This window comes from Siniperca chuatsi, linkage group LG9 (genome assembly GCF_020085105.1).
Source record: "Siniperca chuatsi isolate FFG_IHB_CAS linkage group LG9, ASM2008510v1, whole genome shotgun sequence".
Classification (NCBI taxonomy): domain Eukaryota; kingdom Metazoa; phylum Chordata; class Actinopteri; order Centrarchiformes; family Sinipercidae; genus Siniperca; species Siniperca chuatsi.
This window is the reverse complement of record NC_058050.1, coordinates 11452474-11465934: the sequence shown is the minus strand read 5'-3', so window position 1 is coordinate 11465934 and position 13461 is coordinate 11452474. Positions and strand designations below refer to the sequence as shown.

The 13461-nt window shown below is 39.6% G+C and overlaps 1 protein-coding gene across 3 annotated transcripts; it reads left to right on the top strand.

Annotated features, from left to right (window-relative positions):
• Positions 1-1350: 1350 nt before the first annotated feature.
• Positions 1351-13253, top strand: pex5 (peroxisomal biogenesis factor 5). Of its 3 annotated transcripts, XM_044208929.1 has the most exons (17): positions 1367-1681; positions 4020-4176; positions 4344-4382; positions 5091-5208; positions 5351-5497; positions 5734-5818; positions 6359-6449; positions 6760-6882; positions 7865-7978; positions 8977-9060; positions 9364-9483; positions 9703-9846; positions 10009-10079; positions 10726-10947; positions 11073-11238; positions 11338-11495; positions 11998-13253. In XM_044208929.1, the coding sequence occupies exons 2-17, from the start codon at positions 4063-4065 to the stop codon at positions 12242-12244; spliced, it is 2043 nt and encodes a 680-aa protein (XP_044064864.1). In that variant the 5' UTR covers positions 1367-1681; positions 4020-4062; the 3' UTR covers positions 12245-13253. The 3 variants fall into 3 exon arrangements, with proteins under 3 accessions (XP_044064867.1, XP_044064864.1, XP_044064865.1); XM_044208930.1 differs by lacking the exon at positions 7865-7978 and having other exon boundaries at positions 1368-1681; XM_044208932.1 differs by lacking the exons at positions 6760-6882; positions 7865-7978 and having other exon boundaries at positions 1351-1681.
• Positions 13254-13461: the final 208 nt, after the last annotated feature.

Here is a 13461-nt window from a genome sequence, read left to right as displayed (position 1 = left end):
CTCATGTAAAAGTACAGTTACTTTGCAAAAATAAGTAAAATAACTACTAATAAATAACTACTTGGGTTTGAGTACAAAAGTATTTACTGACAAAAATACTTGAGTATTACTATTATATTACTTAAGAAATAAAAACAAACACACCAGCACTGTCTTTTCCCAAAGTCTTTTATTGGATGTGGACATTATTATTACTATTTCAACCACAGATGCTCTTCCTCAGGTAAAGGTAAAGAAGTGAACATACACCTGTATATATTTGTGACACCCAGGTCTCTCCAGTCACATGAAGACAATAAGATTAAAGAAGTGGCCAAATCTGTCTGAAAATGTCCCATATCAGATGAATCATTTAGGCTGAAAATTAGGATGAAAACGTTTCATCATTAATTGCCTTTTCCATTCATAATTTTACCTGAGGACGACCAAATGTGGTTATACCAGTCATTACCATGAAGCATGACATACTGTGTGTAAATATTATTAAACTTATTAGCATTAACACCACAGACACTTACTGCTCTCTGTATAAATATTAGCTGCCATACTGCTGTAGTTTGAGCCATTATGCTGCTCTGAACAGTCACGTGGCTGCAGTAGGATAACAGAGCGCGAGCAGACCTGGGACCAGCTTAACTGATTATGAAAGCATAAAATATATATATAAAGTAGCGCGATTAATGTATCCAGAATGTAACGAAGTAAAACTAATGATTTTTCTCTAAAACTCTACTCAAGTAAGAGTAAAAAAATATGCTGCATTAAAACTACTCTGACAAGTGCAATTTATTAAAAAAAAAAAGGTTACTTGTAGATGTAACGGAATAAATGTAACTCATTACTACACACATCTGTAAATAAATGTAGCGGGATTAGCCTTATAGAATAAAATGAAAATACTCAAGTAAAGAACAAATCCCTCAAAATTGTACTTAGGTACAGTACTTGAGTACTTAGTTATTTTCCACCACAAATAATAAATAGGCACTCTGAAAGATGACATTTTGCATGAGTATTTCCTGCGCTTGATAAGTACATTTTGCTGACGTTACTTTTAATTAGGAAAAGATTTGCAAGCAGGACCTTTACTTGTAATTGATTTTTTTTTTTACAGAAATGAATGGCCCTTTTTTACTAAAAGAATCTGAATACTCCACCACTTCATCATGGTGGCATGGTGACCATGCTCATGTAAGACAAAGATACACACGCATTGTAAGTGTACACGGAAAGTATAGAAATTCAACATTTTACTGCGAAATGTATTTATTTATTAAGTGTTTTTCTTCGATAATGGTGTTTTTGCACCTGGCAACTACGCTCCTGATTGGCTGGGCGTAAAACCAGAGACGGTTTAAAAAGGTAACTGTAGGTGAATTCAGTCTCCGTCCGTTTCACTAACTTACGTTCTATTCTTTTTCAAGACCTGACGTCTTTTTACGTAAGACCGTTTGAGAATACGAAATCACCGTGACGTTAGGAGACACTCCAAGCGATCGGTGAAGGGTTTTGTGGGTCATGGAGGAGGAAGGTAAATAGAAGAGGAGCGCTAATAACACACAGCGGCTGGTTTCAGACGGTTACCGGGAGGTTTGACACTGCGGCAGCGTTTGTTCTGATACGGAGAGGACAGAGCGGAGAGGAGGGACTGTCGCTTCGGCTTCAGCAGCAGCTCTCGGCGGTGAGATGAACAATCATGCTACCCGTCTATTGATGCCTCTCTGGTTACATACAACAGGAATGATCTCTGCAGTGGCCCTACATTAGCTAGCTAGTACCATTAGCTAACGCTAGCTACACTCGCTGTTGTTGAAAGCCAAACGGGTCGTTAACTCTTGAAATCTTCTTCGTTTGACTTGCTATTTAATGAGCAGCATGTTGGCTACATAAGAAGAGATACGTTGAGTAACGTTTACTAAGCTAATGTTGCTGTTTCTGACTGAACCCACAGTTAGCTTCGGGCATAACAGTGCTATCAGTGTACACTCACTGCTCCCAGTTAGTTAACTAATTTGACACATGACAGCGGTTTGACAGTTTAAAAACCTGTGGGTGAGCTGGCAATGGGTTGCTTTCAGGTGTGCACAGTTGAATATTTTTCTATGACTGAAATAATTGTCACAGTAAAAGTGGAATATGTGTGAATGTGCAGGACAAAAACACAACCTTCTTCCACAGTTAATGTACCCATTAGATTTGTGTTGTGTAACAGTTAAGTGAGCAAGTAAACAGGTGTCACGGTGGCCTATCTGTGATAGTGTGTGTATTAATATCTTTGTCTAATCCTCTTACTTTGACTCTAATCATCATACAGCAGCTGTTTGAATGAGTTGAATAAAATATCCTTAAATCTATTGTCTAGACCATGAGAGTGATGGGCAGTCCACCTGTAGAATGGGCTTTCTGGTGTAATATTTTCTGAAGTGTTTTTAGGTGAACGCTGCTATAGTAGAGTCGAGTGGAGTAGACAGGGAATTAAATTTCTATTCCTGACAGTTCATTATGGAAATTGTAACCATTATGTATCCCTCCAGGGGGGTTAGAGAAGTTGAGTAGGCCAGCATGTACAACAGTTTGTCAGCTGTTCATCCCTGGGCCTGGATATAGGTCAGTGAGTTGAGCAGCAGAGCTTCCTCATGGACCACATCAAATTATTTTCAGTATTTGCATTTAGGGACTAAATCATTGTCGTGAGGATTTTTCTTTTGTTATTGTTTTGCTTTTGGTGGATCAGGTGAGTGATCATCAGATAAATGAGGACCAAAAAGGACCTAATATCAATATAGTATTGATGCTGTGACATGATACCAGGTCTGGGTATACTTTCAAATTATTCTTATACTAGTCCTGATACGATACCCACAGTTTTGTACTGCTACCAAAATGTCAAGTCATTTGTTCAGTACTTTACTTGGAAATATAAACAGGTTTTTCTACAAAACCCTTCATTTAATTTAACAAAATAAGCCACATTTCTCTAATGGTAAATGTTGTCTCAACAAAAGTGTACAAGAATCTTGCCTAAATAAAATAGTCTGAAATTGGCAACATTTTTATTTAAATTAGGAAATATCTCATCAAATTTAACAAGATGACCAGACTTTCGATAGCAGCTTTTTGATATTTGATGCTATGGACATATTTTGTGTGTCATACCAAAGAAGTATTTAAGTTCAGTACCCAGCCCTGTATGATACTAATTCTAGTCTGTGATTTTGGTTATAACAATATGGTGGTATAGCTTTAAATGTTGTAGTTTTCTCGTTGTAAAGACTGCAAGGCAGTTGAAAGCTAAAATCCTCTGAACTTACCAGACTAGCTGAGTGAAATACGCAGTGATTGCCTGTGCCTACCGGGCCATCATATCCACATTATTAATGGTTCACTCTAAGCTGGGAAATGACACGGAAAACAGCAGATGGAGCTTGAATTTGGTTATGTGACATGAGACTATCTGTGCATTGTGGATACCCTCAAGATTTCACCTTGCTTGGCCTGTCAGTCCTTAATGGGGTCAGAAACACTAAGAAATGTTTTTAGGGGTGTTTGAGATAGTATACAACAATATTAAGGATTGCCTGCTGAATTTAAACATGCTTTCAAGGTTGAAAACATGTTGCCTATAAGTAGGCAAATGTCACAGGCTGTTTTTTTTTTGTATCTTGAATTTTGTTTTTGACTTTTTCTGAAGATAAACAACTTTTCACGTTGACATGGCAATTCTACAGAGGTGACGTTATCTGTGCAGAAGTTTTAGTTAGTGTATAATTTGTAGTTGGGTGTCTGAACTGCTGTCATCTTCATTTGGGAATTAAATCTAATACTGTGCAGTTTACCTTTTTAGGGTTTTTGTGAATTTATTACACTATTGAGTGATCCAGTGCTGTGCTTCAGTGTGACTGTGAATAGTCTGATGCCTAAAAAATATGATGCCATTAACTTTCTTGAGTACAGACTGAATTTTGTGCAACTGTCCAAAAAAAAAAAACGAGTAATGCATCTGTTCATTCTCTTCTCAGTTCTCAGGTGGTCTGATTGGGTTTGCCTCGTTCTTGTGTTGCCATGGCGATGCGGGAGTTGGTAGAGACAGAATGTGGGGGAGCCAATCCCCTCATGAAGTTGACCAGTCACATGACCAAGGAAGGGGGGGCATGGCGGCACCGCTCAACACCTACTGTGAGTAATTTGTAGATATCCATTAGTAGTTCAAATAGGTGAATTTATTTGCTAAATAATTTCCTACAGAGTGTGCGTCTTTCAGTCTTACTATGAAATTGCTGCTTGACAACAGACATGGCACCAGTTATTCTGTTACCTTATTTTTTCCTTCTTTTTTTTCTCAGATTCCCCCCACTGCCATTGAAATTGCAACTGAAGAAGAGGTCAGTGCTTATGTGCCTTTACATATTCAGCATATTGTGTCGACTATGATACTGTAAAATGTTAAATAATAGCTCCGGGTGTGTAGCTCTGTGCATACTGGGTGACACGGTGTAGACCCTCATTCGTCCAGGAGTGAACTATCGTAGAAAAGGTTTCAGTCCTAATGGCTGTTTCTGTGGCTGTGATGTAGTCCACTGTAGGGATGTGGCTGGACATAACTGAAAAGTTGAGCCCTTTGGAGAGCACATCTTTTTCTGCCTGTGTCAGGATGCGGTCTGATAAGTTTTTGATCCAATTGTTTCTGTTAACGCACGTCTCCCTTTGTTCAGTCCCTGATCTCCTGTTGTGCTGTTTAACAGTGATGAGGGAGCTGCAGCCAGAAAACAATAGGCCTGATTACTTATTACTTGGCCATCATGGAAACAATTAGGTCAGTTCCAGGTGAAACTAGCTAATCAACAGACACTCAGGTAGACTCCTTCCTGAGGGCAGGGCTTAAGTAACACAGAGTAGCTTAAATTTCTGAGTTCCCAGTCCATTTTTCACAATTGAGAATGATTTCCGGATGGGAGCCGAAACGTCTTAATTCTGAAAACAGTGTCCAGATGACTACGACTGAAACCTTTTCTACCATACTGGGTGACATTTCTTAATATAGTAGGATAATCTTTATTAGCTGTAGTAACATGTTTTTATTTTTGCTTCAGCTGGTGAATGAGTTTCTTCAGGCACCCCCACGACCCCCACACACATTTGACATGGGTCAGCTGTTGGAGGAAATGCAGCAGATTGACCAGCAGAGCTACAGACAAGCTCCACAAAGAGGTACACTTGATTATTTGATAATCTTTTGTCATGTATTTTACATACCGGTTTCAAGTATTTTCTTCAGGTATTTTCTTTTTGGCTTAAGTCTGCGCACAAACTGTTTTCAGCATTTTAAGCACCACATATTTCCATGTCCCAGCTCCAGATGTGGCAGCATTGGCTCTCTCTGGTGACTGGGCGGCCGAGTTCCTCTCAGGTCCCGACTCTGCCTCTGCACCGGGACTCACTGCTCTTGGTGATGCTGCAGATGCTGATTGGACGAGAGAATTTATTGCTGAGGCTGCAGGTAGCTTGAGTTTGTTATAGTTGCTCTTTCTTGCAAAGTGTGTGTCTCGAAACATGCGCTTTGCTTAATGTGCACTTCATCTTTCTGGAGCCATCATCAGTGACATGTCATCAATTTTTACTGACATCAGAGCAAACTTGCCTTGAATAAATCCTTTTATTTTTGCATTGTATGTCATTTTTACAATGTGCCTACCCCCTGTGTTTTTCCTTTTTTTTTTTTTTTCTCTGCTCAAGATCCTGGACGCTGGGCAGAGGAGTATCTGGAGCAGTCGGAGGAGAAGTTGTGGCTGGGAGACCTGGGAGACAAGGAGAACGAATGGTTAGAATAAGGGATGGGGGACATGGATAGAGAGTGTTGAAAGTATGCAGATGCAAAATGGCTTATATAAATGGTTACTTCAGTCACATTGCATTAAATGTGGAGCATAGGCAAGACAATTGTGGGGGGAGTAAAAGAGAATAGGAGCACAGGTAGACAAAGGATAGTAGATTTGAATGCATGTCTGAACCTCGATAATGTTCTTGTCTTCTTGTTAAATCGATGTCTGTTCAATTTAAATTTTTCAAACATTTATCCTTGTCTAGCCTTTTCTGATGATGTAGAGCTCATCCAAAGTAAAGGCCTGTCAAACGGCAATGAAGCATCTGAGCAGGATGTGAAGCTGATGTATAGAATATACCTATAGCCTTACAGATGTCTAATCATCAACATAGTGCACTGACCTCAAAATAACTCACTTGTACAACAATGCAAAGTACAGCCTTTAGCCTGAATAGATTTGTTCAAGCCTAGATATGCGGAATAAAAGAAAATGTCCTTACAGTATAATAGTAACAGTTTTTGTTGTTAATCTGACAGGACAAAGGAGTATCAACCAGGAGAGGAGCTGAGGCAGACAGCCATTGAGCTCGTCTCAAAGGTTGATGACCCCAAGTTACAAAACACAGAGGTGAGCAACGACTGAATCTGTACCTGACAGCAGTTGGATCCTTTTTATACCATGTGTCATTCCTTTTTACATACCTATCACCATATTCTTTCGCTTTTTCTTTAACATTTTTGTAAAGTAGTTCCTTGGGAGCATTGGTGATGTTGACTTACTTACGTTTTATTGTGGTTTTTCAAGGTTATTGTCTTAGTTTAGAAAGAAAGTTGTTGGTTTAGAAAGAAACTAGCAGTACATTAGTATAAACCTGACCAATTAGTAAAGGTATTGGTAAATGCTTTTTGTTTTCATTTTTTTCCCCGTTGTTGTGTAGTTCCTGCAATTCATTAGGCAGATTGGCGAGGGCAGTGTGACAGTGGAGAGCAGAACAGACAAACAGCTCACAGATAAAGCTCAGGCCGAGGAGGCTCAGAACTGGGCCTCCAACCTCAACCAGGTACGAGTCACTGCCCACTGAGGAGGGGATGGTTGCAACTGGTAATACATTGGTGAAGCACATTGGTTCACATTTGCACAGTATAGGCTATGCCTTGTGACTCATCACCCCAGTATCTGATGCAGAGTAACATTTTCCACAAATGTAACCAGAAGCAGCCACTACACTCCCTGTAATATGAAGCTCAAGGCTGCAAAGCATCGCAGATGGAATTTGTTCAGCAAAGAGAGGGCTATTATTATCTGCTTCTCTTCTTATGCATTTAGTCATACATTATTCTCATGTAGTTATATGTATGTGTACCATCAAGCTCTGGTTATTCCCATCTTGAATCAGTTTTCCTTCAGTTCTTGATTTTTACTGGAGTTGTAAGTGATTACTTTGCTTATTCATTTCTGGCAGAAAAAGGCTGATAGCAGATTTTGGATTTTCCCCTGAAATCATGATACTATGGAAGCCCATTTCAAAATCTAAATTATGAGATAAATCAATTTTAACTCACTAAGTCAACATTATGAGAGATAACATCAAAACTCAAAATTTTGACTTATTTCATAATTTTATTTCATAATTTTGACTTAGTAAGTCAAAATTTTACTTATTATCTCATAATTTTGACTTACAAGTACTTTTATTTTCATGCCTAACTTTCCATCTATTTTCTTTTTATTATCCTGTTGGAAATGGGTTTCCATATTATACTGTGCATGTGTAGCTTTGAGGCCTGTTTTTGATGGATATCTGTTCACCATGGCTCCATTGTACTTAATTGCCCTCTAACTTTGATTTGTACTGTTCCCATTTTTTGACCTGCCTTTGAACTCTTGGCTTGCCATTCCCTCAATTAATAACCACCATTCATCTACTCCTCCTACCACTTAAAATTATTCCTACTCTGCAAAAAAATCCTCCTCACCAACCGCTCCCTCCTCAAAACATTGCCCCATTCCCCACCGCCACCCCTCCTCGCCTCCCACCGTAGTTCCTGACAGAGACGCGGGGAGGGAGTCTTCCCTTGGAACCCCCAGAGAGGAATGAGAAGATTCAGAAAGTTAAAGCTAAACAAGCAGAGCAGTGGGCCAAGGTCATCAGGCAGGTAGGACCTCTGTGGTCTTGGCAGCGATAGGTATTTTATTTCATTGATGTTGATAGATTTTCAATGTAGGAGTCCCCGGGACCCAGAGGTGGTCATTTGAGTGGGTCCCAGGGAAATGGAGTGGGTCCCCAGTAAAATGTGTGTTTTTTGACAAATTGTAGTGTTTGATATTTTATGGTTATTCATGTATAATGAAAATGTATCTGAAAATTAAACATACACTGCAGACACACAGCAGCTGACAGAAAGAGGAGGTCATATTATACAGAGAAATATTACCTTTCAAGTTTCATCAGGAGTCATAACACCATCAAGCACATTATGTTTAATTACTGAAGTAGTTTAAAAACATGCACACAAAGGGCAACTATTGACTGCAGTTAGAAACTGAGTACAATTAGCTGATAATTAGCCTGGTCAGCCACCGTCAGTAATCAATACAAGCACACATTATTAGGCTGTAAACCATTAATCGAACCAATAACTACAGCGAGCTTTGACAGCGAGGTTTCTTTTGTTTATTTCTATGATTTAAACGCAAATTTGTTGTTCACAATGTAGCATTATCAGGGAAAAAATATGGTGGTAAACAGTGAGTTTACTGCGTCCTTTCGGATTTGAACGTGTCAGAGATACGCATACCTAGCAACATTACTGTTATTTTTAGCTGCAGTTATTGCTGTATTTACGTTTTGCTACTAGTGTTATGCTTAGAGTTTTGTCCTTCACATAAACAGTAAGATACACTCAGCATTGAATTATTTTTCTGCTGTTCAGGGGATCAGGGGTTCATTGGGAAGAAATGTAAGAAAGGAGGAGGAGAAAATTTGCTTTTTCTGTGTTGTTTTTTTCTTTCCTCCTTGCCATTCTTCTTTTCCTCCTTTCCATTCACTCCCCTATATATTTTTCCTGTTTTAATGTGCCCATCCTCAGCTTTAATAACTATTTTCATAGCCAGCACGTGCTGACTCAAGTCAACCACTGTCATTGCTCTTCAGGTGTCAGAGGAGTCGGCTGAAGCCTGGGTAGATCAGTTCACCGCATCAGGACCAGATTTCCAAGAAGCTAAAGCTGCCGTGGAGGTGGGACGAGAATCAATGAGCTGAAGAACTGTATATTAATTGGGAGCAGTTGTAACATAGAAGTGAAAGCACACTGTGTCCTGGAAGATTGAGGTTTGAAAATGGAAATTGAATAGGCAGCATCAACTTTCCCTTGATAAAGTAATTCTGTTTGAAGAAAAAAAACAAACCACTGTATACAAAACACCATCAATACACTCATCTGTCCATAAAAAAAGTAAAGGTCAGATATGTCTATAACACAGGATGATACATGATGTGAGGAGACTGTGAAGTAATGATGTGTATCTGTCATTTTGTCAGAGTGATGTGGATTTCTGGGAGAAGCTGCAGCAGGAGTGGGAGGAGATGGCTAAGAGGGATGCAGAGAGCCATCCCTGGCTGTCTGACTTCGATCAGCTACTCAGCAGTTCTTATGACAAGGTAGCTGTCAACCTGCTCAGAACAGGCATCTGCTGAGAATTACCATCTGTTTACATGCTTGAGGATTTCAGCATTTTTGCACATACTGCTCTACTTGATGTCAAAAAGTACATGACATACAGTATGTTACTGCTTTTCATGTAACTGATTCTGCACGGTCTCTGTTACACATAGAAAGTACTCTCAGCAGCCTCCATGTTCTCCCTGTGTTTGTCCCAGGGGTATCAGTTTGAAGAGGACAACCCCTACTTATCGCACCCAGACCCTTTGTCTGAGGGAGTGAAGAGGATGGAGGCAGGGGACATCCCGGGTGCCGTACGGTTCTTTGAAAGTGCTGTACAGAGAGAACCAGACAACCAGCTGGTGAGACTCCTCCAGCATGTGGTTTCATTTAATATTTTTTTTTAGTCTCCAATTCTTTGATCACCCTCTTATTAATACATTTTAAAACAGTCCAAAAAGTCTCCTTACTTGTAATTTTACTCATGTTGTGCTGCGTGTACATTTCTTTTCATTAAATTGCAGGCTTGGCAATATCTGGGAACCTGTCAGGCAGAGAATGAGCAAGAATTTGCTGCCATCAGCGCCCTCCACAGGTTGGAAATCAGAATTGCAAAATGCTAGCATAAACCAAAACAGATGCACTGTATTTAGTAACAATTGGAGACAACATATAAATAGTGCATCTGTTTGCTGGGCAATTACAGTTCCTCTGGAGCATTTTTTTATATAGTCACCTGTTTTCTTTGTAGATGTTGTTTGGAAATTGTAAATGTTATGGTACTTGTACTTTTCTATATTGGAATTAGTCCTGATTCACTTGTTTGTAGCTTAATAGTGAGCTCAATGGCTGTATGCTCAAGCTGCTTTTCTACTGCCTTTTGAGTAAATGTCCATGACAAAGTTCAAATAGTAAAAATAGCAGAACTGGGCATAAAATAGCATAAAAAATTAGTCAATTATGGAAATGGATTCTGTCCTGTTACCTTATTAATATGAGTGTATAGCGATCTTCCAGCTCAGGTATTTGTGTCTATAGTCACCACTTTTTCCAGTTTCTCCTCTTTCCATGGGTTCAGCTAAAGATCTTATACCAAAATTTTAATGTTAAATTTGGTAATCAAGTATTTGACAATTTCTAACATTTGCTATCTCAACTAAATCCATGTCATTGTTTAACAACAAGATAATGTTATTCCCTCTAACCTTTTCCCCTTCCCATTGCCTCTCTTCTTGCATTAGATGTATAGAGCTGAAGAATGACAACCTGACTGCTCTGATGGCGTTGGCTGTCAGTTTCACTAATGAATCGCTGCACAGGCAGGCCTGTGAGACTCTTCGTGATTGGCTAAAGCACAATCCAAAATACCGTTCTGTGTGGGAGCAGAATGAGCGTGAACGGCAAAAGGATGGTGCCAGAGAAAGGGAGAAGGAGAGGGAGAGGTTTGGGTCACTGCTGCCAGAGTGAGTATCACACACTTGATGATGATTTCAGGTTTAAAACAGATCATACAGATCCAGCATCCAGTAATTCTAAAATTCTTCTTCTTCTGAGTCTTTGACCCTTTCTTTTGGTTTTTCCGGCACAGATCCCTGTTTACTGATGTCCAGTCCCTGTTCCTGCATGCAGCTAACTCTGACCCCGCCCAGGTGGACCCCCAGCTGCAATGTGGTCTGGGAGTTCTCTTCAACCTTAGCGGGGAGTACGACAAGGCGGTGGACTGTTTCAGCGCTGCTCTCTCTGTCACACCACAGGTTAGTGTAGAAGCCAGTGCCGAGATCCTAACATCTATCTTCACACTGCATGCTCTGTCTGTTTCTGAGCTCTCACTTTTTTTCTTTTGTCTCCATCAGGACTACCTGTTGTGGAATAAGTTGGGTGCCACACTCGCCAATGGAAGCCGCTCAGAGGAGGCAGTGGCCGCCTACAGGAGAGCTCTGGAACTGCAGCCCGGGTTTGTCCGCAGTCGCTACAACTTGGGAATCAGCTGTGTCAACCTAGGAGCACACAGGTGAGGGAGGAATTCTTTGGTTTGTAGATGTGTATTTTGTTTGAAAAGGAGTCATTTTAACCAAAAATATGCTCGTTTTTAGCTTTAAAATTATGTTTTTTGGTTGCAGTTACCACATTTACGTGAACTGCTTACTGTCACATTAGACTGATTACATGAATGATTTACACCCCTTTCAAACAGAAAAAACAAAAGCATTTGACTTGAGTGTGCTTTCTTGTTGTATCAGATGTAATATTAGAACCTAACAACCCCTGATGCAATGCAATAGCTTTTCCACTAGATGACAACAGCAGATTTGTAAAATACACTCAGTTACCTCCTTACTATCAGAAAAATATCTTAATTTGATAATTATATATTATATTACTGCAACTATTATCTTATTGGGAAAAGCTTTATTAATTTATTTTGATTAATATCAGAAACTCATATAAATATTGTCCTGGTTAATTTAGCTAAAATTAGTTGTTGTCTTGCTTTCTTTCTCCTTTATCCTCAGAGAGGCAGTGGAGCACTTCCTCGAAGCTCTATCTCTACAGCGCCAGGCCGCCGGGGACGGAGCGAGAGCTGCGAGGGGGCCTGGAGGTGCCGCAGCCACCATGATGTCTGACAACATCTGGTCCACCCTGCGCATGGCTCTCAGCATGATGGGAGAGAGCTCTCTGTATGCTGCTGCTGACCGTCGGGACTTGGACACGTTGCTGACTCATTTCTGCCAGAGAGAGGTGGACGGTGGGACTGAATGAAGACCAGCCAGGGGGGGGCTTATTGAGTGTGAGTGTGTTTTGCTGGGAGGTAAATGTTTGGGTGACTGAATGAAGCGGAGAAGAATCAGAACGGTTTCAGAGAAATGGAGGAGGAAGACACTGTGAATTATCCATCATCCTAGAGACATCATCTTGTGGTCATGTGCGCTTAAATGACTTCTATCAAATGTTACAGTATTAGTCTCCACTTGAGAGATGCATCCAGAAGTAATACAGTCACATCGCTTTATTTTACATGCTTGACAGTTCTCACATTTCCTCCTACTCTGTTGATCTGGATAACTGGGTTTAATTAAATGTCACTTTTGTTTATTTTAAATTTGTTCTCAACGAGGAAAGTAAATGATGAAGAATGAGTGAATCCATTCTGTATTCAGTAAGCAGCAATGTGGACGGTTGTATTTATCATGACACTCAATGCTCACGCAGTCTTTCTTAACAGCAGGTTGTAGATTGAACTGTATACTCACTATGGTTATGTTGATTAAAGGTACAGTATTGCTGTGACATTGAAAAGAGTACTGCTTTTTTATCAAAAAGAGAAGGATTAGGCCGGTCCAGAGTACAAACACTAATCAGAAGAGCTACAGTGGCTTGTTTTTCTTTTTTTTTTTTTTTTACTAATTGATTACTAAAAAAATAAATTATCAGCCAGGATAATGAACTGACAACCAGCAGGACTGTTACTGTTACGATAAGGTGTGTGTGTGTGTGTGTGTGTGTGTGTGTGTGTGTTTTGGGTTGGGTGGGGGACATTAATCGTGCATCAGATAATTGTAATATCATTGAGAATGATTTCTCTGGGCTCCTCCCTCTCTTGCTCTTTTTCATATCGCTTTTGTAAACTATTTGCTTTGTTGTAAAATAATGCTATATGCCATATTGTGTATTGTTACATAATTGTTGCACTATAATTGTTTTCAGGCTAATTAAATCCTGACTGCAATGTTTAATATAATATTCAGCAATAAAGCTTTGATTCCAAACATCTGTTGGTAATTTTTTGTTCTGAATCAATGAACAAAATGGCGTGGCGCCGGTATGAATATGGAGAGCTGAAAAGAGACTTATTTAACAAATCTGATAACAAATAACAGATGGCAGAATGAATTTCAAAGTTGGAAACGCTTGCACTAAGAATGTAAATTTGAGTTATTTTGTGCTATGAATAATGACAATAATATAAGAAAATAGAC